Source organism: Pseudomassariella vexata (assembly GCF_002105095.1).
Source record: "Pseudomassariella vexata strain CBS 129021 chromosome Unknown BCR38scaffold_1, whole genome shotgun sequence".
Classification (NCBI taxonomy): domain Eukaryota; kingdom Fungi; phylum Ascomycota; class Sordariomycetes; order Amphisphaeriales; family Pseudomassariaceae; genus Pseudomassariella; species Pseudomassariella vexata.
The window spans coordinates 3,386,803-3,414,476 of NW_024467956.1; the positions used below are offsets into that span (position 1 = coordinate 3,386,803).

General features: G+C 51.6%; 10 protein-coding genes across 10 annotated transcripts; 5 read left to right on the forward strand and 5 right to left on the reverse strand.

Annotated features, from left to right (window-relative positions):
- Nucleotides 1-44: 44 nt before the first annotated feature.
- BCR38DRAFT_454265 (P-loop containing nucleoside triphosphate hydrolase protein) lies at nucleotides 45-4,269 on the reverse strand (the record flags this gene model as incomplete). The annotated part of the gene is made up of 4 exons (XM_040861688.1): nucleotides 45-1,678; nucleotides 1,768-2,043; nucleotides 2,481-3,942; nucleotides 3,997-4,269. The coding sequence occupies 4 exons, from the start codon at nucleotides 4,267-4,269 to the stop codon at nucleotides 45-47; spliced, it is 3,645 nt and encodes a 1,214-aa protein (XP_040721443.1).
- Nucleotides 4,270-4,718: 449 nt separating this feature from the next.
- Nucleotides 4,719-6,889, forward strand: BCR38DRAFT_22089 (nucleoside phosphatase family-domain-containing protein). Its single transcript, XM_040854250.1, has 3 exons — nucleotides 4,719-5,243; nucleotides 5,313-6,657; nucleotides 6,716-6,889. The coding sequence occupies exons 1-3, from the start codon at nucleotides 5,006-5,008 to the stop codon at nucleotides 6,771-6,773; spliced, it is 1,641 nt and encodes a 546-aa protein (XP_040721444.1). The 5' UTR covers nucleotides 4,719-5,005; the 3' UTR covers nucleotides 6,774-6,889.
- A 115-nt stretch (nucleotides 6,890-7,004) lies between these two features.
- Nucleotides 7,005-8,282, reverse strand: BCR38DRAFT_331387 (uncharacterized protein; the record flags this gene model as incomplete). The annotated part of the gene is made up of 2 exons (XM_040855048.1): nucleotides 7,005-7,395; nucleotides 7,459-8,282. 2 exons carry the CDS (start codon nucleotides 8,280-8,282, stop codon nucleotides 7,005-7,007), a joined length of 1,215 nt encoding a protein of 404 aa, XP_040721445.1.
- Nucleotides 8,283-8,764: 482 nt separating this feature from the next.
- BCR38DRAFT_303856 (uncharacterized protein) lies at nucleotides 8,765-9,163 on the reverse strand (the record flags this gene model as incomplete). The annotated part of the gene is made up of 1 exon (XM_040854589.1): nucleotides 8,765-9,163. A coding segment is annotated over one exon (399 nt), but the record flags the coding sequence as incomplete, so codon positions are not given.
- An 862-nt stretch (nucleotides 9,164-10,025) lies between these two features.
- On the forward strand, nucleotides 10,026-11,709 carry BCR38DRAFT_418237 (ras-like protein Rab7). The gene is made up of 7 exons (XM_040859210.1): nucleotides 10,026-10,403; nucleotides 10,467-10,520; nucleotides 10,611-10,706; nucleotides 10,767-10,946; nucleotides 10,995-11,039; nucleotides 11,091-11,193; nucleotides 11,247-11,709. The coding sequence occupies exons 1-7, from the start codon at nucleotides 10,374-10,376 to the stop codon at nucleotides 11,357-11,359; spliced, it is 621 nt and encodes a 206-aa protein (XP_040721447.1). The 5' UTR covers nucleotides 10,026-10,373; the 3' UTR covers nucleotides 11,360-11,709.
- A 621-nt stretch (nucleotides 11,710-12,330) lies between these two features.
- On the forward strand, nucleotides 12,331-13,761 carry BCR38DRAFT_329794 (uncharacterized protein; the record flags this gene model as incomplete). The annotated part of the gene is made up of 3 exons (XM_040854905.1): nucleotides 12,331-12,459; nucleotides 12,554-13,378; nucleotides 13,447-13,761. The coding sequence occupies 3 exons, from the start codon at nucleotides 12,331-12,333 to the stop codon at nucleotides 13,759-13,761; spliced, it is 1,269 nt and encodes a 422-aa protein (XP_040721448.1).
- A 1,559-nt stretch (nucleotides 13,762-15,320) lies between these two features.
- BCR38DRAFT_331135 (uncharacterized protein) lies at nucleotides 15,321-16,565 on the forward strand (the record flags this gene model as incomplete). The annotated part of the gene is made up of 1 exon (XM_040855032.1): nucleotides 15,321-16,565. The coding sequence occupies one exon, from the start codon at nucleotides 15,321-15,323 to the stop codon at nucleotides 16,563-16,565; it is 1,245 nt and encodes a 414-aa protein (XP_040721449.1).
- A 129-nt stretch (nucleotides 16,566-16,694) lies between these two features.
- BCR38DRAFT_382863 (AdoMet-dependent rRNA methyltransferase spb-1) lies at nucleotides 16,695-19,659 on the reverse strand. The gene is made up of 4 exons (XM_040857435.1): nucleotides 19,387-19,659; nucleotides 17,507-19,331; nucleotides 16,961-17,454; nucleotides 16,695-16,896 (listed from the first exon to the last, which is right to left on the reverse strand). The coding sequence occupies exons 1-4, from the start codon at nucleotides 19,552-19,554 to the stop codon at nucleotides 16,840-16,842; spliced, it is 2,544 nt and encodes an 847-aa protein (XP_040721450.1). The 5' UTR covers nucleotides 19,555-19,659; the 3' UTR covers nucleotides 16,695-16,839.
- A 492-nt stretch (nucleotides 19,660-20,151) lies between these two features.
- Nucleotides 20,152-22,735, forward strand: BCR38DRAFT_382864 (WD40-repeat-containing domain protein; the record flags this gene model as incomplete). Its single annotated transcript, XM_040857436.1, has 4 exons — nucleotides 20,152-21,030; nucleotides 21,089-21,199; nucleotides 21,258-22,323; nucleotides 22,420-22,735. Exons 1-4 carry the CDS (start codon nucleotides 20,370-20,372, stop codon nucleotides 22,733-22,735), a joined length of 2,154 nt encoding a protein of 717 aa, XP_040721451.1. The 5' UTR covers nucleotides 20,152-20,369.
- Nucleotides 22,736-23,327: 592 nt separating this feature from the next.
- Nucleotides 23,328-24,943, reverse strand: BCR38DRAFT_418246 (eukaryotic rRNA processing protein EBP2-domain-containing protein). Its single transcript, XM_040859211.1, has 4 exons — nucleotides 24,238-24,943; nucleotides 23,873-24,176; nucleotides 23,718-23,819; nucleotides 23,328-23,688 (listed from the first exon to the last, which is right to left on the reverse strand). The coding sequence occupies exons 1-4, from the start codon at nucleotides 24,850-24,852 to the stop codon at nucleotides 23,498-23,500; spliced, it is 1,212 nt and encodes a 403-aa protein (XP_040721452.1). The 5' UTR covers nucleotides 24,853-24,943; the 3' UTR covers nucleotides 23,328-23,497.
- Nucleotides 24,944-27,674: the final 2,731 nt, after the last annotated feature.

Genomic DNA, 27,674 nt, shown 5'->3' on the forward strand with positions numbered 1-27,674 from the left:
CGACAAAACATTCTAACACTATCTCGTATCCAAGGCTCCTACCGTTAGACGTTGACTCGAACACCCAGCGGGTTCCTCGAGTTCTCTTCCAGAAACCGGTCCTTGTCATCACTAATCTTCCGTCTAAACAATGACAGGTCCTTCAGCAAATCATACATGTAGTCCTGCATATCATTCGCCTTCTCCTCATACACCTCAGACGAATATTCGCCATCCTCATCAAAGTAGGCCTCGTCGACCAACTCCCCATCCTTCCCTCCGTCAGGGTTCATATTCTCCTTATCCGTCTCGTCCCCTTCTCTTGCCGGCTTAGTGTTAACAACCACCTCGGGAATCGGATTCTTGAGGCTCTCAAGCGCGAGCTTCAGATGTAGCCGCAGCGCTTCATTCTCAGTCTGCAAGCTACGAATCTTGCCTTCGGACACCATACTGCGCTCCTCCATCAGCCGCTGCATGGCCACAACGCTGTTCTGGTACTCCTCGAGCCGCTCCTCGCTTTCTTTCTGGTCTCTTTCCCGTCGCCGCGTGTCGGCAACCGACAGTTGAAGCACGCGGATTTCCTCGGCCATGGCGGCGATCTGCGCATCTCGCTCTGCTGTCGAGATCTGGTCCTGGTTGACCACGGCGCGTGTGCGAATCCGCTTGGCCTGGTCCGCGTATCGAAGGGTCGAAAGGGTCTCCTCGTAGTCGGATGGCGCTATACATGCAATCATGGCGGTTTTGCTGTTGCCACCCAGTGAGTCTTTGAGAAGCCAGGTTAAGATAGAGTCTCGGTATGGAACGACGTCTTTGCTACGTTTGCCGCTTGCTCGACGTGGCTTGGGATCCGCCAAGGCGGCAATGACTCTCCCCAATGTTGTAAGCGACTTGTTGATGTTGCTTCCCTCCCTGAGTCTCTGTCCTGTAGCTTCAGTCGATTTTGCCCTCTCGCTTCCGGCCAAGTCCACAAGCCGAATTCTTGAACTGCGTTCTGTTGTCTCGTCCGTCTCCATGTCATGATGAATCTGCTTCAACATGATGGTGAATACGGCATGGCTTCGGCTACTCGTGTCGTTCATCTTGGTGCTGGCCGTCGTCCGCGACGCATCTCCCTTCATCATGTATCGCAGGATCTCGTTGATGTTCCTAACCGGCACCTCAGTCAGGTCTTTGACGTAGGGGCCTTCTGTTGGAGACTCGCGGATTTTCAGGTAGTATGGCGCTTGGTTCGGAACCACTGGGACCAACAGATCGCGCACATGCTCGTTGTAGACCTCAAAGTAAGACGCGCGCACGTGGTAAGATATGTTGGGCGTTTCGTTCTGCGCTGCTTCGATACGCTCAAAGAGGTCCTCGCATGTTCGGGGGATGAGGCCCGGCTTATCGGGCGTCCCCATCATTGTGTAAGACTTTCCAGAACCAGTCTGGCCGTAGGCAAATATGCAAGTGTGGTAGCCCTCGAAGTTGTGGTCCAAAAACTCCTCGCCCAGGCTGTTGTACACGTCTTCCTGATGCGCATAGTGCTTATCCTCGATGTCGTGACTCCAGAACGAGTTGTCAAACGTGAACGACTTCTCGTCAAGAACCTTGCGCGTCGTTGCCCGCGAATTCGCGGGGTCCGAGTCGTTGGGGACATGTAGCGTTGTCAACTGCGTTACGGGGTCCATGCTGATGAGGCACTCTGCGCCGCGCTGGATCTCTGTACAATTCGCAAATGTCAGTTCCTCGCGCTCAACAAAACACAACACATAAAGAATCCCCCGACGACTCAAACGAGGAACCACATACCTCTAGGCAAGAAAGCTCGCACACGCACCACGACCCTCACATTGCCTCCGTCCATCTTCGTCATGTGCGACGGTACAGTGCCATCACGCGAACGCAGCGATGGCGTCGACGCAGACGAACGCACCGTCCTCATCGTGTCTGAATGTAGCGTCTCCATCGGCAGCTCGTTGATCGCAGTCAGTGTTTCACAGATGGCGTCGATGATGTCTCGAAAGCGTGGGGTGTGGAGTGTGCCGTATGGGCCATACATCGGCTTCTTTCGGCGGCTGGAGGCGACTGGATTTGTTTACTTACCGCTCCGATTGTTGCTAGGGCAGCTGCTAGTGGGGAACGTGTTGCTGCTCTGATGTGGCGGGTGTAGTACAATTGCCCCGCCTTGAATGAGAAGCACGATGGGGGGTATCCAGCTCCAAAGATTGTCGTGTAAGCTGGCAATGAATGTTGTCTGATTTTGGAAAATCTCGCCATGTAATTTACACTGAAGTGCAGACTGATGAAAATTTGAAGATTGTGTGTTGATGTCGGTAGTGAAGTTTTGCTCTTATGCGGGAAGTTTGTTTTCTTGTAACACCAACCACTGCACCGCCTGCATAATTTGGCACCACCTTTGAAAGACTAGGTGAGTGAGTTTGAGCTCGCAGTCGAACAGTTTACCCCTAATGATCTGCTGTATCCCTATGTCTTCTTCAATCCCTTGCCAAACAACTCATTACCAATCTCGTCAACCAGCTCTTCCTCTGGAAACTGTTTCTTCTTCGCCAGAATGGTGCCCTGCGCATCCATGGTTTTCAGCAGATCGACCAATTCACTCTCCAATGGCACGCTGTAAGCCAGGTAACCCAATGCCAACAGCATGCCATGTAGCGCCTCTTTTGATGATTCTTCCTGCGATATCGCTTCTAGAACCGATGCCGCAAGCTCAACCTGGTCGGCTTCAGGGAGAATCTCTCCAGATGCCTCCCTCCTCTTACTGCTATTTGAGGATGCGATGTTGTATAACAAGGATGAAGCAGCAACCCGGACATTGTGGTGACAATAATCTAAGAAACTCGTGGACAAGAACTGCGTAATCGGGTTTCTCAGTTGAGGTTGTGCCAAAACCTGATGCGGATAAAGTGGACTAGAGAACAGGTTGCAAGTCATCTGCAGTGTGACCAGACGCAGCGCATATGGACATTGTGCCTGACCATTGACGTAATCAAGCACAGTAACGACTGTTTTATGACCAGCTTCTTCCGCGAAATATCCGCTGAATCTTGCGTCCACAAGGGCGCACCGGAAGAGATCAACGACTGTGAACATGACCTCCACAGGTAAGTCTTTCACAGCACTTCGTAGGAATTCAGAGAAGCGTTCCAAGTCTGGAAGCGTCGCTTGTGCTGGACCCGCCTTCGCCCTGATCTCAATAAAGTGTTTGATTTCTTGTACCGCGGGATCGCCAGCCGCCGTACCACCCATTTTGGAAATCAACTTATCAAGCGGAGGAACCTTGGCATAAAGTACCGGTTTGACCTCCGGGCTCGCAAAGTGTGGCAGGTTTAGGGATTGATGTAGATGAACTGGGAAAGCCAACTGGACAAGCATATTCGCGGTGCTCCTTAAACGGGCTCCGTCCGCTCCTGTCCAGCGTTCTTGCTCCTTACCATGCAAGAAAGTCACGAAAGTTGGGGTTGCTCGGACGCCATAACGCTGGCCCACGTCGAAAGCCTCGGATATGTCGACTTTGATCAGCGTGGCCTTTCCGTCAGGTTCCGCAGCCAATTGATCGTATGATGGGTATAGCATTTTGCAGGGCCCGCAAGACGCCATTGTGAAGAAGATGATGGCGCAAGACTTTTTGGCACCTTCAAGTAGCGCGTCTAGTTCTTGAAGGTTATGTGCAACTTTCACAGTCCCAGGTGCAACATGTCCATTCGTCTGCACCGTCAAATGGTTTCCAGATGCTGCTGCATTGGGGTTGCTGCGTAGATCACTCTGGATGCCGAGAAGACCGCCCTGCTGAGCCTTCTTGGCTTGGACCATCTGCGTTAACTGGGGCTGCATCATTCTTCCGAATGGAGAATCGAGTACTGCTTGTGGCATACTTCTGATGTGTTCCGGAATGCCATGGCCTAGCAGAAATGTGGCAAGATCATTGGAGAAGTTGTTACAATTGTGTCGAAACAGATCGTAGGCCTAGGGATTGATTAGCCGTCGTTATGCGACCAAATGTCAACATTAGAAATTTACCTCTGCCGTGAATATGTCCCTGAGCGAGTCAACATATTCCACGATGATTTCTAACGGGAGTTGGGTTTTCCCTAGGTGCAGTCTTTCAAGGGGTTGGCCAAGATGCGAGCTTCCGGGATGAATCGTGTTGATGCCGCCATCGTAGACATACTCGACGTTGTCTAGTTCGATTGACGTGTGATAGATGGCATCAAGCTGGAATCCGAGCAGATTCATAGATAGTTGTTTTGCAAGCCCTCCTGATAAATCGTAGACGAGAAGATGAACGTCCATTTTGCTCTAGGTTAGGTCCTCAAATCTCCTTGTGCAGTACTTATAATACGCCGACCCGGGACTACTGTTCAAGCAATGAAATTCCCGTAGAACGATATGAAGACCTTGAGATGAGGAAACGGGAAAACGGAGAGAAAGAGGTGAGGAGGGTAGACTTCACTGGGACGGTATTAATTGAGCAACTAAATAATCTTGACCTTCATAGGACACAGTCAAGATGGATCTCAGGCAACCTTTGTACGTCAGCATTAGACTCGTCGAAGCGCATCGACAACTGGCTAGTTAGAGTGTGGCTAGTGACTTCCTTTCTGCCAAGCACCTATCGGTGGCTAAAGCAAAACCAAGAATAGCAGGCAGGACAGGGATATGTACCTGCAACGCCACCAAGAAAGGGGCCAAAGGGCGTGGGGATCCTGGAAAGGCCAAGTCGCGGTATTGCAACGTAGGACCCTCAATTGCCCATGGATTAATGGGTTGAAATTTACCGAAATTGGATTTCAAGATTGCTCCTCAATCGAACTGATCTTACGCAGACCCACGATTCTCTCCTTACACATCCATTCTAAGGCATCCTGTTAGAGTTGTCGATGCACGTCCTATCAGTTGTCCCGTAAGGTTTTAATCGCGGTCGTTTGTCACTGACGTGTGAGCTTTCGGGATTCTGCGTACTTCTCCTTGTTCTTTTCACTCTCTTCCCCTTCCTTATTTCTCCTCTGGGGGAAAAACAGATGCGTCTATGAGGAGAACATCAGTATCGTTGCCCACGAAGCACGTCGCTCGCGATCCTCACGAGAAACCCGCGCGATACGGAAACAATCACGCACAAAGAGAGAACCGCATATTAGACAAGCTACAAGCCGGCTGGATGAATCAGGCACAGAAGACGCGGTGGTTGAAGACCACTGCAATAGTAGTGTTTTTGGTCTTCCTCTTCTACTATTTGTCGCCGAAGGGTGTGGATATCTACCAAGGTGGTAAGTTAAACTGAATTGCGTGGGACACCTGTAAGATGAGGCCAGAATGGCTGACGTATGGAATTGCAGTATCGAAAGGAGGCCAAGTCCCCTCCGACTCGACATACGGTACCGAGACGTGCACCAGGTCGTATTCCAAGGACAAACCAATCGTCCAATATGTCCTCATGATCGATGCCGGCAGCACTGGATCTCGTATCCACGTGTACAAGTTCAACAACTGCGGGCCCACCCCCGAGTTAGAGAAGGAGGAGTTCAAGATGACCGAGAAGAGCGTGGGTGGCTTGAGCAAGTATAAGGACGATCCTCTTGCCGCCGCAAAGACCTTGGATGCTCTTATGGCCGTGGCCATGACGACGGTTCCCGACAAGCTGAAGGGTTGCAGCCCTGTTGCCGTCAAGGCGACGGCTGGCCTCCGAATGATTGGCGCCGAAGCTAGTGACAAGATTCTCGAGGCTGTCAGAAATCATCTGGAGCAGGACTACCCATTCCCAGTTGTTTCTCGCGAGGACAATGGCGTTGCCATCATGGACGGATCTGACGAGGGAGTCTATGCCTGGATCACGACCAACTACCTTTTGGGCAAGATTGGCGGACCTGACCAAAGCCCGACTGCAGCCATCTTTGACCTTGGCGGCGGCTCTACGCAGATCGTCTTTGAGCCAACTTTCAAGGGAGCGCCTGATGGAGGTATGCCCGAGAAGCTGGCGGAGGGCGACCACAAGTACAGCCTGGCTTTTGGCGGGCGTGACTTTGAGCTCTACCAACACTCTCACCTTGGGTACGGTCTGATGGCTGCACGAAACTCCATTCACCTCAACTTGGTCAATGATCTAGCCGAGTCAAAGAAGGGTAAGGAGTGGCTGAAAAAACCCATCATCAATCCCTGCATCAACGCTGGACAGAACGACACCATCACCGTTGATTTTGGCAGCGACCATGACCTGGCCTCAGGAAAGGTCGAGCTGACCATGGTTGGCCCCTCCAACCCTGCCCCCGCACAGTGCCGCAACATGGCTGAGAGGATCCTGAAGAAGGACGCCAGCTGCAAACTCTCGCCTTGCTCCTTCAACGGCGTGCACCAGCCCTCACTGGCCAAGACCTTCGCCAAGGAGGATGTCTACGTCTTCTCGTTCTTCTACGACCGTCTCAAGCCCCTCGGCATGCCGGATTCCTTCACCCTGCGCGAGCTCCACGACCTGACCAACACCGTCTGCGGCGGCGAAGAGGCCTGGGGTGTCTTCAGCAGCATCAACGGCGCTCTTGACGAGCTACGTGACCGCGGCGAGTATTGCCTGGACCTGAATTTCATGATTGGTCTTCTGCACACTGGGTACGAAATGCCCATTGATCGGGAGGTTCGTATTGCGAAGAAGATCAAGGACAACGAGTTGGGTTGGTGTTTGGGAGCTAGGTAAGCAATATTCTGGAAAACCTACGCATTCTCAAACGAATTACTAATGATATCGCAGTTTGCCTCTTTTAGCGAAGGGCTCCGGCTGGACCTGCAAGGTGACTGAGATTCATTGAAAGCATTGAATTCCAAGGCGGCGTAAGCATTTACAGATATATATAATGACTGAGGGACATTGGCAAGGGGCCCCCAAAAGGCTGGCGTTTGGTTGTATGTGTATATATGGTTCATGACGTGCCCCCCGGTTTGGAGTAGGCAGACGAACCGTACAGGAAAGCAGTCATTCGTGACATTCGAAGCGCAGTTTATGCATCGATAGCATTGTTTGAGCATCGTTCTATGGGGTATCATAAAGGGACTGCGACCATGCCCAGGACATCCTCAATCACGTCCTCGGGTCCTACACCCTCGAGATTCTGTTCAACAATGGCTAACTCGCTGCCCCATTGCATACTCCGCTCCTTCTCCGGCGCCACTATACGAACGCGGTGCATGTATATCTTCTTCGCCGCCAGCGCAACGAGACCTGGCGTTGCATAGTCCAGTCCATGTAGCGCAGCCAGGCATTTGAGTAGCTGATCGAAGTGTTTTGTCGCGACGGGTGATACCCCCCCGGCCACGGCGCGGTGCATCCGTAGGAACGAGATGATGTTCATCTGATACCTCAGAATCTCAATATCGACATTGACCAGCCGACTAGCCTCAACCAGCGCCGAGATGTCGTGCTCGTGCAACAGCCTCAGGGTTTGCCCATCGCCCATTCCTGTCTCCTTGCCACCACTTCCATAACCATTGCCAAACCCATCCGCTCCGGTCCTCAACGTCCCACCCAAACTCCTCCTCACAACACTCTCCCCACTCGCAATACTCGCCTCCTCATCCCCATCCTGCTCCTCCAGCTCCTCAAGGTGCGCAAACCCATCCAGTGGATCATGCCAATGCGCAATATAAAAGAAATCATTCAGATGCTCCGTGAGTCTCGGCTCATCCCTTCCCATCCCCGTTGCCCCCAGCACCGCAATGAACAGGAATTGCTTCGGTGCCGCCTGGACGCTAGTGCGTGTGAAGATGCGCCGGGTCCGCAGAAGCTCTAGCGCTTGTATCTGCACTGCTTTGGGGGCGCGGTCCAGGTCTCGTGCGAGTACCACGTTGGCAATTTGCGGGGAGTTGTTGTTGTTGTTGTTGTTGTTGTGGGGGTGTTGAAGGGTTGTGTAGCTGCCAACTGAGAGTTGCGAGTGGGGAGAGAGGGCGCGTAAGGTTTGATGAGAGGCGGTATGAGTATGATATGATGCAGGCGGGTTGTGGAAATACGAGTCCGTCACCGGGTTGGGGTTATTGCGTGTAAGCAGCGGCGAGCTAGAGCGCGGGGTGGGCGTCGTGTTGGGGCCAGTGAGGAGAATGGAGGCGGCAAAGTCGTCGAGGGTGGTATGTGGGGTGCATTTTAGGGTCGTGGGCTTGAGGTTGAAGGTCTGCGAGGCGACAAGGTGCAGCTCCTCGAGCAGATCGTCGACATACTCGGGCTCAGTGCTGATGATGCAGTGCTCGCGGCTTAATAAGCAAAGGAGGGCGGCGAGGTCGAGGTCACCCAGGCTGTGGACCCTGGAGAGGAGGCCTGGTTCAGCCATTAAGGGTCTGAGGGGGATTTACTTGGTTCCATGGGTCACGATGATAAGTTGGTGTGAAATATGATGTACATGGTGTTGACGAAGAGGATGAAGGTTGGCATGTGTCGCGCACTGGCCAAATCGGGATATGGGATAATATCTCCGATCTGACATTAGCTTCAAGTTCCGAAAACCTTCATAAAGATAGTGCCCGATTTCCGGCTTGGCGCACTATCCATTACTTGACTATTGTGTATAATTATCACGCTTGGCTCGCTTCAACTTGTCCGTCGAGTTCAAGTGTGCATGCAATATTGGTATAAACATGACCGGCAACGAAGCCCCCAACCACAATATCCCGAATTGTCTTCCCATTGTTGCTCAACCTCGACAGCTGTAGCCTGCTAAGCATTCCAGTCGTTCTCGGTACCTTGACGTCCAGCCCTATAACATGAAATATCAGCCCATGCTCTCTCGAATTCATGAAATCTTATCCCTTACGTTCCCTTCCAGAACTTCTTGTCCACCTTGTCATCGCTCGCGGGTTGAGCCCGATCATGTCTTTTGTTAAAATCTTTGTTATGTAGCTCGACCTCGTTCTTTTGCTCCTGGCTCAATCCCTCCTTCGTGCCCGGTATGGCCTGGTTGTGAATCTTCGGCGACGGCGTACCTTTGCCTCGCGGACCCTTGAGCGCCTCACCCCCCTCCCGACTTGCCTTATCCGCACTAGAACCGCTGTCACCTTCGCCAATTTCGCCGCCGGTGGGGCTTGAACCTGTTTCCTTTGCCTGTTTGGATCGAGAGCCACCGGATTGGGCACTTGCTTCCGCTGGAGATTTAGCTGAGATAGCATTGGTCATACTCTCGGAAAAAGCAGCTTTAGTAGCGCCTCCGGTGCCCTTACCGATATCCGGGGGGGCAGGACCAGGGTGTTCTGATGATTCCTGAGCCTTGTTTGACGGGGGTTGCTTCTGGGGATTCTCTGAGATTGGGCCTCCTCCGTTGCTATCGCCATATCCTTGGGCAAGCAAGCCGGGAGTTGTAACGAAGCGGCGATAGGTCCGAGGGGCTCTGTACCGGGTGGCGTGCATGCTACCAAACAGTATGTTTGTGATGCGAATGGCGACCATGGTGAATGATGTTTTTGAATACTCCAATGACGATTAATCTGGTATTGCAGAAAAAGAGCCCTTCAATTTGGTGAGCTGATGACTTTATAAACGAGAGACCCTTGGTTTCACCAGAGCGATGATAAGCATGACTATCATTGATTTCCCCAAAAGAGTGATGTCATTGCGAGGTTGAGGGCGCGCCGGACTGCAAGTGCAAGGTTTACTCATCAGCCTTGGTACGGGGTCGAGAAAGCGCAGCTCCTTCCAACAGGACAATTGAAAGGATGGGTTGCTCCGGTTTCTCCCCAAGCGTGGTTTCCCCGTGGATTATTACCAGGCATTCACTATGAAGTACGAAGTACACCTATTGTCAACTTGGACTACAGCACCAAACTACCAGGTACCTCAACCTCACATTGTCATCAAAAGCAAACAATTTTGCAATGCTAAGTAAAATAGCCTACGTGACTAGATAGAGGACTGTAATTACTCCAGGTTACGAGTTCCTTTGTTATCTTTGGCATCTGGAGACTTTCAAGGTTGGGTGATAGGTCCATTGAATCATTGACACAAGTCCCATTGTTCATTGTAGTTGCTGGGGCTCTGGCTGGGGGTTGATATCATGTGGCTTCAAAGTGTGTGGGGGCTCCAGCCCGCTGGGAATAAAGTGGCTTGTTTGATAGTTTGATACGCTCGGGCCTTCCAGTTGCCTTGTAAATGACGGTGCCTAGGAGCAATGACTGCCGCAGGTCTTGTGCTCCCCCGACGATTTGGAGCTCATTTGCCACTGCTGCTCCCGTCAACAACATTGACATAGCTCGTCAACTAGCAACCAACTCCAGCACTCGACTTTGTTCGACCAAGCAATCGACACTGTGCCGGGCGCATATGCTTCCCACATTGAATCAATCATTTTGGACACCCGACCGAGCTTCTTTCAGTCAATACACAGTCGGACGCCGTTGCACGAGTGACAGAGCCGTTGAACTTGATCTCCATCATGGCTTCTAGGAAGAAGGTCCTCCTGAAGGTACTGTTCATATTGGAGTATGATACCGAACAGGGTCCAAGTACTGACAATACTCTATAATAGGTTATCATCCTCGGCGATAGCGGTGTAGGAAAGACGAGTTTGATGAACCAATATGTGCGTTCCTCCGACTTAACTATCGAGATCGATAGACAGGATTATCATGCAAAATCAAATGGAAATATTGGACTGATGCGGCGATGATAGGTCAACAAGAAGTTTAGCGCAAGCTACAAGGCCACCATCGGCGCCGACTTCCTAACTCGAGAGGTTCTGGTTGACGATAGGCAGGTGACTATGCAGGTACGCAGGCTCGCTCGAAAGCCATGGTTTTATTGGCAATGGAGTACTGATATAAGACAGCTCTGGGATACGGCTGGCCAGGAGCGCTTCCAGTCCTTAGGCGTTGCATTTTACCGCGGTGCCGACTGCTGCGTCTTGGTATTCGACGTCAACAATTCAAAGAGCTTCGATGCACTCGACAGTTGGAGAGATGAATTCCTGATCCAAGCGTCACCAAGAGACCCTGAAAACTTCCCCTTTGTATGAAAAATCCGGTCCCGTAAGTGGGCATTACTAATTATCATACAGGTCGTTCTAGGTAACAAGATTGATGTCGAGGAGAGCAAGAGAGTTGTACGTTTGGTCGCATATTGTACTCGTCAAATCTTAACTAATACCGTCTAGATCTCAAGTAAGAGAGCAGCGACCTTTTGCCACTCCAAGGGTGACATTCCCTACTTTGAGACTTCTGCCAAGGAGGCCATCAATGTCGAGCAGGCCTTCGAGGGTAAGTTCAGTACTGGGGAAACTTGAAGACAATGTCTGACATCCATGTGATAGTGATTGCGCGAAACGCTCTTGCGCAGGAAGAGTCAGAGGAGTTTAGCGGCGACTTCGGACAGGATCCCATCAACATCCACATCGAGAACGACCGTGATGGATGCGCCTGCTAATCTGGTTTTCTCTCTGGGGTAATGCGTGTTGAGGACAAAGCTGCTTCCGAGCCACGATGTCGTTCCGGCGGAAGGACTGGCCCAGTACACGCCAGCTTGAGGGTTTCGTTTGAGTCGAGTGCTAGTAGCATATATGCGGTGCATCCGAATTGTACTTAATTAAGATTCATTGGACCAAATTGGTCTCAAGATTCTGGGAGTTTTTGTCAAGGTTGTTCAAGGATGGTCTATGAACACGCGGCAGTTGCAGCGAGTAGTTGATACACAGCAAAGGTTTGTGTTTCTGTTTACTTATATACGGATAACGAGGTCGGAAATCCGCGGCAATGATACACACGTTCAACCTCGGAGTTTAATTTGCATAGCACGTGTCTCGACTTCATAAACCTACTGCGCATATGACCAGTCATCTGATTTGATCTCCAGAAACTTGTAGAATGACTCATTGGTGGTGGTGGTGGCGTCGGGCTGACGGCTCAGCCCAACTCGTTACCCGGCTTGTTCGAGTCTCATTAGCGACCGATTTTCAGGGGTCCGCGACGCGGGAGAAATGTCTTGCACCGACCGCTCGTGTCATCCTACCCACCTCGGCCCTGAAACCGTTCATCTACTTCGTTTGAGCAAATCTCAACAACGTCACTCACTCCTCAAGAAATCCTTCTCTCTTTTAATCGCCGGCCGCCCTATCTACCCTATGAGGACTCATTCTTTACCACTGCGTCTGCGATTGCGACTCGTTCTGAAGGTGCCGACCCGTACTGCGAAATTGGACAACACCTAAGACGAAAGAAGTTGGAACTACACTCACTATACGCACAACGCACGTTAGATCGAAAACTCGACCCTTCTATCCCTCCGGCATGGCGCCGTCAGAGCCTTTAATTCCGTCCGAACTGGCGCCGGGAACAGGAATGCAGCAGAGGATTATGTCGGAACCGATGACCCCGATGGAAGACCTCTCGGCCTCGTTCATGTCGAGGCGGAGCGCAGCGAGCTCCAAGCGGAAAGGGAGGTTTTTCAATATGGCAAGGAGAACACTGGGGCTCGCGTGTTTACTCGTGACGGTCTGCTTGTGGACGACGTCGAATTTCTTAGCAAGCGTGAGTCGCCCCCGGCCCTAAACAACCTTTAGCAGTCATGTAAATAGAAGGAAAGAGGTTTCGAACAGCTAGCTAACCCGCACGAAAACAATAGTACATTTTTTCAGATCACACCTACGATAAACCCTTCTTCGTCGTGTACATAAACACCTCCATGTTTGCCCTATCCATGATTCCCATCTCCCTCCAACACCTACACAAAAACGGCAGCCTCAGCCAAGTGAAGTGCATAGCGCTGCAAGCATGGCGAGAACGGTCGTTGGCGCCATTGGATGGAGCCGCAGAGCGTATCAAGATGCAGAGCCATCCGGAAGATGAGGATACGACGGCGGGCGAGCGCTTACTCATGGGCTCCGATGATGATGACGACGAAGAGGCAGCTACCCTGGAAGCGCTGGAAGGCATCAATCCACGCCGTGTTGACAAGCTGACCCTCCGTGAAACGGCCTGGCTGAGCCTCGAGTTCTGCATGCTCTGGTTCTTCGCCAACTATTTCGCATCCGCGTGTCTCGAGTACACGAGCGTGGGCTCCGTAACGATCCTCACGTCCACGAGCAGCGTGTGGACGCTCGTCTTCTGCGCCGTCATGAAGGTCGAGGGGTTCTCGGTGCGCAAGCTGGTTGGAGTTCTCGCATCGCTCGCGGGGATTGTGCTTATTAGCACTGTGGATTTGTCCGGTGAGGATAATGATGAGAACAGGGGCAATTTCCCGCACAAGAGCCAGCAGCAGATCGCGATTGGGGATGCGATGGCGTTGTTTAGTGCCGTGGTTTATGGGCTGTACATCACGGTCATGAAACAGCGCGTAGGCAATGAGGAGAGAGTTAGCATGCCTCTGTTCTTTGGGCTTGTGGGAGTGTTTAATGTAATCTTTTTGTGGCCTGTTTTCTTTATATTGCATTTTAGTGGAATCGAACCTGTAAGCTCTCCCTCCCCAACGAAGGAATAGAAACGGTGTATATTCGGTGGCTAACAAAGATTCTGCAGTTCGCCATGCCTCCCACCGGCCAAGTCTGGGCTATTATCCTGCTCAACTCGATATCCTCCTTCATCAGCGATATGTCATGGGCCTACGCCATGCTGCTTACCACGCCCCTCATCGTGACCGTCGGGCTGTCTCTTACCATCCCGCTTTCCCTCGTTGGCGAGATGATTCAGTATCAGCAATTCTCTAGTTTCTTGTACTGGGTTGGGGCAGGCATTGTGCTACTGTCATTCTTATTTATCAATCACGAAAGCCAGGAACAGGTAGATGAAGGCAAGACGGTCCTTGATACCAGTTCGAGGCCGTTGAATGCATAGAAAAATACATTAGCTTGGGGCCGGGCATGGCGTTGTGGGCGGTAATTGCATTTTCATAGAGTATATTGGCACATTCCGAGCGAGCTTTGGATGCGTCAATAACTGGTATAGAAGTTGGTATTAACGACATGTTCCAGAACTGAAGCCATTCACGCCTCCGAGAAGTATGTGTAGTCATTGCGTCCGGGCGGATCTAAGCCATCTGCGAATGAACTTAAATACACCACCGAACACGGAGAATGCATAAACCTTGCGGAGATCAAGTTCCGTATGGTCGGATAGATCAGATCGTCACGCACAAACGGCTGCGCTGTTATGACGCGTGGATTATTAATGTTGTATGCTACAGCAGGTCGTAGTGCCCCAATTTCTCGAGTTTGTCATCTCTCTCTTGGTCGATTCGCTGCAGCCGCCCGCAACCGGAATCAAATCATGCTGAATGACCCAGACTACACAATGGCTGTCCACCAAGCCCTCGTCTGTACCGCTGCTTACTCTGCGTCAGCATGCCAAATTCTCAGCTGAAGTCAGCTCCCAGCTAATCCAGGATCGCGGTTGCTGTCGAAGATCGACCCTTAACAGCATCCGTGCCCTTGTGACGTCCTACGAACTCTAAAACCCGCGCGGCAGTATTCTCCGAGTAACCGGTACCACTTTCCACATTTGATCTATGCCGATCTACGCATTCCTGGATGATTTCCCCGCCAAATAAGAGAAAAGGTCCACCGTATTTCTTGTTGGCGGATGGCGAATTCGAAATTCCCGATCAATGAACCGGTCCCACATGCGGGCTTGGCGGAGGCACACTTCATCCCGCTTCATGGTCCAGTATATCATGACCCGACGTCACAATACCTTACGAAGTCGAGTCGCAGAACTTGGAGACCGTCGACGACAACTGCAAGTGAAGAGCCAGCCGTATCTTGGCCTGACTCATTTTTGATCTTGTGAACAAGCACCACGCATAAATTGATGTCGTGTGTTCGTTTATCCTTCACTCTCGATTTCAGGTGATTACCTTCCGCAAGCACGACTGCTTTTTGCCTTCGTTGATTACCTTATGCAAGCATACAGAAGGAGCTGCACTTTATCCCGTCCCGCATGACGCTTTCCTTCCGCGAACACTGACTCAGAATCTGATGAAACTTGCTTGGATTCACTCGCTCCCCTTTTTCGTCGGGTAGGAAGTCGTTATCAGGCGACCTGTGTTCGTCAGCCCTATGATCAGTTGAGTGGTAGGGGTGCTTGACTTCTAGCGGCTGGTTGGTGCACATCTCTTTCCGTCAGTTGGGCTGTTGGTTGCTTTCCTGTTTCTTCCAAGACAAGACCAACTCGGAGCACCTGCGACTTTCTGACAGCATAACATGGTTTCCTCTGAGCGGGCATTGTGACCTCCTGGCCGAGAACATATTCACTCGTGGGTTGGGTTACTGTCCGAGTCCACAGCCCGTTCATTTTACCTATATCAAACCCCTACAACCACCTCTCAACATGTCGTGATTCTGGTTATCCCCTACATTTTCTCCTAGGTTTGTTGCTCGTCACCCCGCTGTGATATAATGTCATCCAAAACTGCGGACCAGGTCCGCCCTCTCTCAGACTCGATCAACGCCGCCACCAGATCAGTCCACACCAAGCTCAACAAACTCGTCATCTACAGGCTCCCACTAGCTATCCCACTTCGGACCGATGACCCTACCAAATATGTCTCCGGACTTTTGCATATTACTCCTATATACAGCACGTTCGAATCGCTATGGCAGGACATTCTGGACCAGCCTCTTCCGGCATGCAACATCATCTCAGTAGATGAGCACTCATGCCAAGTCTGCAAACCATCTGCTACCATTCACCACACCCACAACGTCCTAGATGCGCCACATCAACCTACCGTCTGCACGAGGATCCACTCTCTCCTAGCACACTTACACACACCCGGCCTGACACGGACGCAAGCCCTCAAGGAAGACATCTTTTCCATCACCGGCTGGCCAAGCTCCGTGATCGAGGAACAGCTCAATCTAGCCTCCGAGAAGACCATTCTCTCGCACTTCGTAACCCACATCCGGCGAGAAGTCCAAGCTCGGCCCCACGTCCTCCTCGCGTACGCCTGGGTCCTCTACATGGCACTCTTCAGCGGCGGGCGTTTTATCAGAGCAACCCTGTCGCGCATAGACGCGTCCTTCTGGTACTCCATCTCGCTATCCCCTCCTGCCTCCATCATGGGCAGGTCATCGTCCTCTGACTCGTCGGAAGACGACGATTCCAACCTGCCACTTAAGTTCTTCACCTTCGACACCCCGCACGATGGCGACGACTTGAAACAGTCGTTCAAGAAACATCTGGCCGAGTCGTCGGCGCGGCTGCTTACGCCACAGGAACGGCGAGATATTGTGGAGGAGGCCCACCGTATTTTTGAGTTTATGATCGAGGCTGTAGGGGAATTGGACGCGGTCTGTGGCACTGACCGGGAGGATATTGCGGAACAACCCGCTGGGGGCCTTATAGGGCGGGTTGGAAGATTGTTGGGACTGAGGACGAGGGATAGTGTGGTTGTGGCGAAGGAGAGGAGGGATTGGAGGCGCTTGGTTAACTCGCATGATGAAGGGAGCGGGAGTGACGGTGAGAATGGGAGTGACAGTGGTAACAGCGACGAGATTGTACCGTTGCCATTGCCGCGTCGTTCTGCCGACGAAGGAAGTGATGAGCTGGAGGATAAATTTGCCCGCGAACATGTCCACTTTGAGCGTTTGACGCGACCAAGGGAAAGCAATCATGTTCCAAGCATGAGTAGGAGGGCTTAAGTTAAGCTGAGTTGAGTGGTAGACGCAGAGTTACGATACCCGCCCGATAGACACGCAGACCAACCTTGTTCCCTATACAGTATTATTCATTCCTGCTCTGAAGCAGTTGTTCACAATAGAATTGTACACCAAGTTACAATCTTACTTTCACATGAAGGTTTTACAGAAAGCTGGTTCGCCTTTCGAAATATGCCAAGCATGAGGTCATCTTTTACTTGGTGTACCGAAGACAACGCCTGTCCTCAATTTCCTGCAGATTACATACACTGCTCGTCTACTTCCTCTTGGCCACCCTCTTCAATGCCCTCATCTCCTTCTTCATGCGAGCATCCTATTTGGGTTAGTACACGGCTTGAATCACAACGACGACATGACACCGAGAATAAGATACTCACCACAATCTTGTAACGGCCCTTGACACCTCTGGGCCGTCCTTGCACACCCTTGTTGGTACCCTTGGCGACGACGACACGGACCTGCTCGCGAGGCTTTTTGCGCCCGGCCTTGGCCAGCAACTTCGAGATGGAGTCTGCCTTCTCTTTCTCCGTCATGCCCTCCTCGTTGGCGAGCAGGTCGCTCTTTTTCTTAAGCTTCTCGAAGCGCTGCGCCGTCTTGAACTTCTTCCGTGCCTTGGCCTCGCGCACCTTCTTGATGGGGCGAGCATTGTACGCTCGCAGTTTCTCCTTGATGGCCAACGCGGCCGCCTTGGTGATGGGCTTGTGCGGCTTGTCGTGTTGGCCCTCGTCGTCTACGAACCAGTCGGGCAGCCCGTCGCGGTCCCGCAAGGCATGCTTGTTGAAGCCATCGTCGATTACGTCGTAAGTCGACTTCTGTCCAGTCGCCAGTTGATGCGCGAGGGTCATGGCTTCGGCCGTGATGATGTCGATGTCTGAGTGCTAGTTTAGTAGGGGAAGAAGTGAAAGGACACGGGGTAAGCTCACCGAGTCGTCCGTCTGGCTTCCGCTTGTCTTTGTCTTCCCAGTCATCATCTTGATCATTCCTTTTCACAACCTCAAAAGGACGTCTATCATCATCTTCAGAGTCAGACGGATCTTCGGTTTCGACAGCCCTCTTCTGCTTCTTGGCTGCTTTTGATTGAGCTTTTTGCCGCTTCGGTGGGGGTATGTCTTCATCTTCGGACGTTTCCCCCATTTCCACACCGACAGCTTCCGCAGCGTCTTCCTCAGGTTCGTCAAGAATTCCAGGTATGTCCTTAAATATGTCCTGGTCAAAGAAGCTCTTGGCTCGTTTGGAAAGTCCACCTGATTCTTCAGGTGTATTATCCAAATCCGTCACTAGAGGTTTTGAAGGTCCCATGTCTTCTTCGTCCGAATCATCGCTACTGTCCATTTCGAGCTTGTCATCATCTTCATCGGATTGCTGCTCATCAGCCGAGACACCTTCCCAATCGTCATCCTTGTGTTCTCGCCTGGCTTTCTTCGCACGGTATTTGGCGTCTGCTTCGGCCTTTCGTTCCGTGTATTGGTTGTACATGCCGTCGAGTTCTCGTTCAAGACGATCCTCTTCCTCATCAGACTCGTCGTCAGTCTCCCCGGATGAGCCGATTCCGCTGTCCCGATCCTTCTTGGCTTCCGCTTCGCTCAAAACTGCCATTCTGCCTTTTGCGATCTTGCTGATCGCAGCCTTCTTGTCGATTGGCTTGAGTGCAAACATGGCATCACTCCCTTGTGGGCCTGTCTGCTCTATGCCGATATCCATGGGAGCAACCATGTGCAACTGCATGCGTACAATTTCCTTTTGCTTCTTCTCGTTCTCTCTCCTCCTTTCGCGCTTCCGCTTATTGCTGTCTCTGTCCTTCATGGCTTGCAATTCCTCCTGGAGTTTCAGTTCCTCGTCCATGGACTCAACGTCGGCAACTTCACTGGTCTCCTCGGGTAGAGCAGACTTCTCCTTGTCCTGTGTTGTTTTCTTGGTGGGAAACCCGAACTTTTCGCGGACCTTCAACCTCCAGCGGAGAAGCAGCTTGAACTCTTTCCTTCCGAGCACTTTTAGATCGGCGCAACATGTACGAATCTCATCCGTAGTTTCTGGCATTTTGTCCAAAGCTGCCAATGCTACATCACCGTTTGGGGGCTGCTTGAAGTTGAGTTTATTGTAGCCACCCAACACAGCAATGGGGTCGAGGGTCTGAATGAACTCGCTAGCAGAGATTTCCTTAAACTGCAAGTACTCATCCTCCTCGTAACCTCCTCTCTGGCGGCGCTTGACTTCGGGATTGAACACCTTGACCTCATTATTGGGAGCTGGGTCTTTCAACTCGGCGAACACCGATCTGGGATCGAGGAATCGGGGGTCGATTTTCTTGGGAGCCTTGAAGCCACGGCATACAACGAAGATTTCAGCAGATACATTTCGAGACGAGGGAGGCTTAGTAGCTTCGACCTTGGCGAAGAGCTGTTTGAAGACCCAGAGCAAGGAATTGTAATCCTTGGATCGAAAGACCTTGGTGACGAAGGTGCCGCCCTCAGCCAGGAATTCAGTAGCGAGCTTCATAGACTGGAGCGCAAGTTCGGCTTGATTGAAGGAATCCTGGACCCATGCTGTACCGACGTTGGGAGCACCATCGTGGAGGACGGTGTCGGCTTTCCATGTCTTGAAGTGCTGACGGATGGTTGCTCTGCACTGGTCGGTTGTAATGTCGCTCTGGAAGGTGATGACTCTCGGGATTGGTTTGATCGGGGAGAGATCAACTCCCACAATAAGACTGCCCTGGGGCATCGTCTCGGCTGCTACTTGACACCATGACTGCCAACGCCAACGATTAGACGAGTTATTTGTTTGCAGGCTTGATGCAACTTACGCCAGGAGCGGCGCAAAGATCCAGCAGGACCTTGCTTTTCTCCAAGAAGCCATATTTTTTGTTCAGCTGAATCAGCTTGAAGGCAGCTCTGGCTCGGTAACCCTTCTCTTTCGCGAGCTTGTACCATTTATCAAGACGGCCTTTGCCGTTCTTCTTCTGGATCGCCATTGCGAGGAGGGGTGTGGTCGGGATGCGAGTTGGCTGACTTGAACCAAACTGCTCGCTCGTTCTACAAAACCGACCCGCCAGAAATTTTGAGATTTGCAAGTCCCAAGTCCTGCGATAAGAGCTTATCAGCTAGCGGGTATAGCGCCCCGCCAACGCTTTCCTTCTGAGCTAACGCATTGAAATGGGTCTGTCTACAGGTGTTCACCAGCCACTTTTACTCTACACTAACAGCCGTGCTTGCCACACTTTACTTGCCTAATGCCCTAGTACTGCGTAGATTCTGGTACAAGCCCTGATAAATGCATGCCGGGATATTCGGTAGTGTATTCGCCGATGAGTTCACCATGCCGGTGCGGTGCATTCGCTTGGCCGTGGTGAAGGGTAAGGACTAGCGAAGGGTAGCTAGAGAAGTGTACAGAGTACGGGGGAGGGATTATCCGGAGCTAGTATAGGGAAGCCCTGCGAGGCGTGGTGGCATTGTCGCATGTGGTAATGAGCAGGTCCCCACGTCGGGTGCGGTGCTCTCAATTGGCTGGCGGCACAGTGCGCCCCCAACGTCACGAATCTCGTGTAAGTCGAGTTCGCGTCGTCTAGGCGTGTTTTTACGCGGTGCCACTTAAAAGGAACAAGATACCACCTCCCCCACTGCACCGGCACCTTCCTGCTCAAGTGTACGTAGGAGGTCCAGAGTCTGACAGTACATTTCCTCGTACGTATCATTGATCATGACCTACTTAGTTTTATAGCATTTCTCTTTTGTTTTTTGGGAAGTTGGCCACCAGTCTCATCCACTTTGGACGATCCAAAAGCTCGTTATGGCAGGCAAGACCGTCACCATGGCGGATCCCATATCTAGCTCTCCGCCTCGAAGAGACAGCTCCAGGATACACTCCTCCCCGCCGAGACGAGCCAATGCCAAAGAGAGAAGAAATCCGTCCATCACACCTAGGAAGTTTCGACGCTTCTTCACTCCGAGACCGCGTGTACCGTCTCATCACGCATCGGGTCATATAAGTCCGGCTCGTGAGGCCTTGCGCGAGCTGGCCGCTCCCCGTATCAACCGCTCTAGCTATCAGACACCGGCTCCCTCGAGTCCCTTAAAGGCTCCCATGAGAGACGAATACTATCAGGATGAGGGTCATGATGCCTACAATACTCGGGCTAAACGGCGCAGATTAGAGCACACGCCCGAATTATCACCAATTCGTCCACGATACCTCGAACCGAGCCTCATCAGCGCAGAATCCCCCGGACGGACCAATCCAGCACTCCTGAGTCCCATTGGATCAATGCGGTCATGTCAGGAGAGTATGGACACGGACGATAGCGAGTATGATGAGAGCAATATGGGTGATCATAGGCCGACCAGCCGCCTCGCACCGTTGACAAGCCGTGGCCTCACTGGTCATCTTTTGCAACGGCAACTAGGTGGTATCCCCAGGGCTGGAAGATCATATATGGCATGCCCGGTGTCTGGTTCGTAGAGCCTTCCAATTGTTACTCTGGCTATGCAGAGAGACTGACATGCCATCAGATTGGAGGACAGAAACCGCCGACTTCTACACTCGGCCTGATGATGCTTACCATTGTACAAGTTATGATGGCTCAGGTCGCTGTATACCCTTCTGTACAGCAACGTGTCATAGTATGGCCTAGTCAATGCCTCATATCCTACGTGTGTACCTCAACTAACAACTCGATAGCAAATAGCCTCGTAGCTGTCGGCGACGAAGAGGGGCGAGTCCGCCTTCTTGAGTCCTCGGGCGACGACTCGCAATCTTTCAGCAAAACCCACCTGTCCTTCCAGGCACACAGCAATGCCATAATAGACCTGGCCTTTTCGTCCGACGACTACCTTCTGGCCACAGCATCCGGTGACCAGACTGGCCGGGTTATAGATATGATGACTCAAACACCCATTGCGTTTCTTCATCATCATACGGCCTCCCTAAAGCAAGTGCGGTTTCAACCTGGAAAGGCGAACGGCTCTGTTCTAGCTACATCTTCGCGTGACGGCAGTGTTCAGATATGGGATCTCCGGTGTAAGGGTCCAGTACAAGACATTCCACCTCTTCCTGACCGTGAGGCTGGCATAGGCTTCCGTTTGCCTTCACCAAAAGCAGGTTGCGTCGTGAACAGTTTGAAGAATGCACATGCCATAATTTCTGGACAGCCCCGGCAAGCCACAGCCGGCGGACCCGGAGATACACCTTCCAGAGGCGAAATTCCAGGCCGCATTGGGGACGTATCCGTCACAGCTCTTCACTTCCTCCCCGAGGGACAGGAGCACCTTCTCCTGACAGCATGCGAAGCAGACGCCTCTATCAAACTTTGGGATATTCGAACAACGTCGCGAGGCAAGAACACACCAGTGTCCATCACCGCTCCGCCAACCTCCCATTCGCACTGGCGTCCCTTCGGCATCTCATCTCTGGCCCTCAGCAGCGACAAATCACGCTTGTATGCCCTTTGTAAGGACAACACCGTGTATGCATACTCGACACCGCACCTCATACTAGGCCAAGCACCTGATCTTGCATTGCGTGAGCCGGCACGGAGAAGATACGGTAATACAACATATCAGGGTCTGGGGCCCATGTACGGCTTCCGCCACCCCTCCTTCCACGCCACGAGTTTCTATGTCAAGTGCGCGGTACGGCCTGCACGCGATGGACGCAGCGAGTTGCTTGCCGTAGGAAGTAGCGACGGGTGTGCGGTAGTGTTTCCCACGGCGGAGCGGTATTTCCGTGATGACTTGTCCGGCGCCATGTCTTCGATGAGTCTAGAGAACTCTACCATCGCAACTTCGCGCTCAGCAACCCCTATTTCGGCGGCGCCACCCAAATCTGGCTTCCCGTCCGAAAGAGGCTCGGGTGTCCGCAGACCACTTTTCCAATTACAGCGGACCAACACCGCGTCATACATGAACAAAGACGATATACCGATTGTACGAACTGGAACACCGCTCGTCCGAGGCCATGATCGCGAGGTTGGCGCGTTAGCCTGGACGGATCGCGGCAAATTGGTCACGGTCGGCGATGATTACTTAGTCCGTTGCTGGAGTGAGGGCCGGGACCAGGCAAGAGACCTGAGAATCGGTGGTGAGACAGGTGGCAGGCGATGGGGATGTGGATGGGCCAATGTGGGCGAAGCCTGGGACGGCGATTTTGAAGATGATTGATGAATTGCGTACCAATACCAGCGTTGCTTAGAGCTTTGGGTTCAGCATTTGGGCTGATTTGGAGTCAGCAGGAGTTTGATTTTGCATTGTAGCCCTCAATACCCACTATAGTCTCGTTTAGTTGTATAAGTTGGCTAGATTATACAGACATGTTGAATATTGCCGCAACTCTGTCTACACTGCGAAAGAAGTTGTATCAATGATTATGGTCCACTTTACTCACAGAATTGAGATGTACGGTAGCTGCCGGGCATGCAAAAATTGACTAGTAAACCCAGGCGCTTTCTGCGAAGCCCAATGGCGAACGACATTGAAGCAAGCAAAGCGACCGACTTCCACCCCTGAAGGGAGATTCAAACGTAGTACAAAGTTGGAATCATGGTTCATTACGGAAGGTTTGAAGTGTTATGAGAAAGATGATTACTTTGTAAGTAAAACGCAACGATCGAGTCAGGCCGGTAAGAGGTTGTTAGAAAGTCCCTGGCAAGCATATAATACAGTTGATGTGCGAGCTCGTAGATGTTATGTCCATCTAGAGCAGCATTCTTGAACCTCAGGATGCCCCAGCGCGTAGACCCAACATGGAGAAAGGATCGCATAATATAGTAACCAAGTCAAGTTGCAATTCTCAATAGTGCCTGCTGGTTCCCCGACTAATATGCGGAACACTCTGGTGGTATCTACAAGTTTGTTCTCGACAGGGCGTCGTCTGCATCAGTTGCAGCTCCACGCACCGCCCTGCACTCACTCCATGCGCAGCCTTTAGTCTATCACCGCTTCCCAGCAGTCCGCCGGCTCTTCCCTAACCTGGCCGTCTTGACAGTCTTGCCTTTCGTGCCTGTCTTCATCCGCTTGGCACTGAACCCGCTCATGTCTCCCGAGCTCGCGGCGTCGCCAGACTTGGCGTACTTCTTCTTGCCGCCGTGGCCGTACTTCTCGTTCTTTTTTTGGCGCTTGGGGTTGGGGCCGCCCTTGTCGCCACCACGGCCCTTGCCGGCGCTGTACTTTCCGATCTCCTGTTCAACACCCACATCGAAGATGTCCGCCTCGGTCGCTCCCACGTCACCGGAGTTTTCTGAGCGCTCTGTAAGTGGGTTAGCATATATGTGAGGATGTATTGGTCCATGGCCAACGTACTTCTCTTCAGCAGGTTTATCTTGTCCAGCGTCTCCCGCTTGGCCTTGTGTCTCTCCTGCAACTTGGCAACTTGCACCTGCTTGCCAAACTTCTTCAAGTCTCTTTGCTTGCGCGCCTCCGCCGATGCCTTCTTGGCGCTTGCCGTCTCGATCAGCTTGGCTTTCACCTTCTCCATTTGCCCGTCATCCTTAACCATCTCCGCGAAGTAATCGTTTGGCCGTTCAAAGGGTACGCCCTCAGCCTTGAGGAGTTTGCGCGCGCGCTTGGCTGCATCTAAGGCCTGGGAATAGAAGGTGAGTTCACGCTGTTGAAGTAGGATATTAGCATACGGAGTAGTGCGGTGCATCAATCGATCTTGCTCCTACCTTCAAGTCATCCTGAACGTCCTCAATGGCGTCCGCTGTCGGTTCTACACCCACAATGGTTTGATGTGTTGCGAATGGAACGGATTTATCGGTCGGCAGACGAATGCGATTCAGGGAGGCCAGCAGAGCGGTTGTGTTATTGATTGTGAGGCGAGTGAAGGGGATCAGATCCTCCTTGTCTTCGGGGGACAGATCCTCCAAGTCGCTTACGGGAATGTCTTCCTCGTCCTCCTCCTCTTCCTCATCGTCGTCATCTTCTGCTTCTGCGATTAATTTGGCGGCTTTGGCATCTTTGGCAGCTTTGATAGCTTTTTGCGTCGGCTTAGGTTTCCGTTGGATCTTCTCCTCCATTTCCACCTCAGAGTCGCTGTCTGACTCGTCTAATTGTGCGATATCAAATGTCTCTTCGTCGCTCGCATCCTCGTCGTCTGACTCGTCTTCTTCGAGATTGGAATCGCCGTCCTCAGCGTCGTCTTCCTTCACCGGCTTTGCCCCGCCCTTGCCAGTTTCCTTCTTTTTACGTGCTGCCTTCTCCTTCTTTTTCAGGGCGAGCTTATGGAAGTCGACTCCCCTCTCTGCAGCCAAAGCTGTCTTCAGCTTGCTTTTAGTCACCATGGTTATGGTTGTTTGCAGGGTAGATTGATTGAACCGGAAACCTCTGCTGGACTACTGCTCGAAATATTTCTGCAGGGTCGCAATTGGAAAGCTCCAAAGCTCCGGGCAGAAAGAAAATTTGGGCGGTGACGAGCTTGGGCCGTCCAAGTGGGGCCTATCCTTTTATCAATGCCAAGAAACCTTCCATTCATTGCCTATTGGAGCTTAAACCTCTTGTGATGCAGTTGGGATTTTTATCTACAAGAATTCCCAAACCACTCGGTTTGAACAGCTCGGGGAAGCCGTGCACCAAAGATTATTGCACAGGCGAGTAAGATATCGGTAGGTTGAGCTCCAACATCATCTAACCCTAACCCTCATACGACTAGCCAAGAGCGGTTGGACACCGCTCATGTTATTTATCTACGAGGATCAGCGTCAAGTAAAAAGTGGCAATAAGTATATGGTCATCATAACAGCCCTCGTCTGCAGCATGTGTCCATTTAGAGGTAATACCAGGAGACTCGGAGTAGTGCTGAAGCTCTTGGTCGCTTGAACCCGTCAAATGAGATGGAAACAGATGAATAAAGCGCCATTAAGTATTGTGATTCTGTAACTTCCCATCAGTATAACAGATTATCGACCATATATCACATTCATAACAGTAACAATAAAGTTTCTCACCCAGTTCGAATGCTCCCAACTTTCCATTAGAACCAACCCTACTGAGGTATCAATATAGCATACGAGTTGAACCAGTCGTTAACAGGCACTCAAAGATGGCCCACAACTTAGAGAACAACCTATCGTCCAGCGTCCAAGTCAAGCAGAGACCGCTTTCAGTCGACAAATCAATGGCATCCTCTCCCGAAATGCAAACGCCTTCTGATCCAGCTAGTTCTTACTCTTGTCGCAGGGCTCCGAGTTGAAATTGAAGATGAGATTTGTGAGTAGAAGCCTCATCTCGTGCTAAGTCATATACTAGCCTGAGTAGTTTTCCCTATTGAGAAGGGCTGGTGGGCATTACGCTTGTTGCATATTCGGTCGACAAGCCACCTCTCTGGCACAAACTTATTGAAATCTGTAAGAGAGCGGTAGATCGGTATGCGATGGACTTATATATGCATGTACCTATTGTGCAGTTGGTGATCAGTCGCTACTTTATCCTGACCTGAAAATCCCCAGTCCATGGGACAACTATGTTTCCATGAGTGGGAAGTCGAGGACACGCCTGATGTTGTCCGCGATGCCGACTCGAAAGAGGATATGCAGCCATGATTTACCAGTCGGTCGAAGTATACTACGTGTTGTCGATCAGATATGGGGTGCCCAGAAGTGAGATTCTGGTGATCCGACAAAACTTCGACTGGGAAGCATGACCCTTGTAGGTAATGTCTCCAGTGTTTGAAGGCTTGTACAATCGCCCCCATTTCTTGATCGGGCACCCCCCAGTTGAGCTCGGCCCCTTTCCATTTTCTGGAATAGAAGGCCACCGGGTGGTACCGCCCTTAATCATCCGGTTGCGACAACACACCGGAGCAGGCGTCTTTGGATGCATCTGTTTCTAAACGAATCGGTCTCTCAGGGTCGAAATGCCGAAGCAAAGGCGTCTGCGAAAAGGCGTCGCGGAGTTGGCGAAATGCCTGTTCCGCGTCGAGAGTCCACTCCACTTTGCCCGGTTTCTTTCCTTGTACGCTACCCTTGAGCAATGAAGTCACGGGGCCGCGATTTTGGGGTACCCCAAGATAAACCGACGGTAGAAGTTACAGAAGCCCAAAAAGGACTGCACGTCGTGATAAGTATCAGGACGAGGCCACTGCGTGGTTGTGTCAACGCGAGCCGGGTCCATGGAGATTCTTTTGTCAGAAATGACATATCCCAGGAATTCCACTTCGCCCTTAAAGAATTCGCATTTTGCGGTATTAGCGTATAGCTCAGCTTTCAACAGTTTTTCGACCACTTTCCGCAAGTGCTCCGTATGTGTGTCCTTATCTGGAGAGAAGATTAGTATTTCGTCGAGGTAAGTCACACAACAAATGTCCAATTCTTCCTGGAGGACGGAGTTAATGTAAGATTGGAACGTAGCTGGAGCGTTACAGAGGCCGAAGGGGATTACGAGGTACTCGTAGTGACCGTAACGCGTACGAAAGGCCGTCTTCCACTCGTCCCCTTCCCGGATACGGATACGGTGATAAACTTCTTTTAAGTCGATTTTCGAAAACACCTTCGCGTTAGCAACTCTATCTAGTAGTTCGGAGATGAGGGGTAAGGTGTAGCGATTTTTAGTAGTAATCTGGTTTAGTCCTCGGTAGTCGACGCATAATCGCAAGCTACCATCCTTTTTCGGGATTAAAAAGACAGGGGCGCCCGCTGGGCTAGATGACTTTCGGATTCGACCTTGTCGTTCCATCGATTTGATGTAGTTTTTTAAGATTTCGAGGTCGTCTCGCGCCATCGGGTAGATAGGAAAGTGAGGTGGTTCGGTATCCGGAAGAAGGTCAATAGCGTGGTCAACACCTCGCCTCGGGGGTAAGGTAGTGGCCTTGCTAGTATTTAAGAATTCCGTGAACTCGTGCAGTTCTGACGGGATCTGGTCGTCTCGAAATAGAGGTTCTGATAGTTCGTCGTCTTCGAGAGGGGTTCCTTCTGGAATCGAGAGTACGGCATGGACAATTGCTCGATGCTTGCACGCCCTCTTAAATTTCGCAGCGGAAATCAGCTCCATCTGTGTAGAGTTGATGCCGAACCAGAAGCGGTTTGAGCGCGAGTGTAGAAAGATATCCAGCGAATGTAATGTAGGTTGTCCAAACAGAAGGGGGCTCCCGTTGACTCTAGGGTCACGA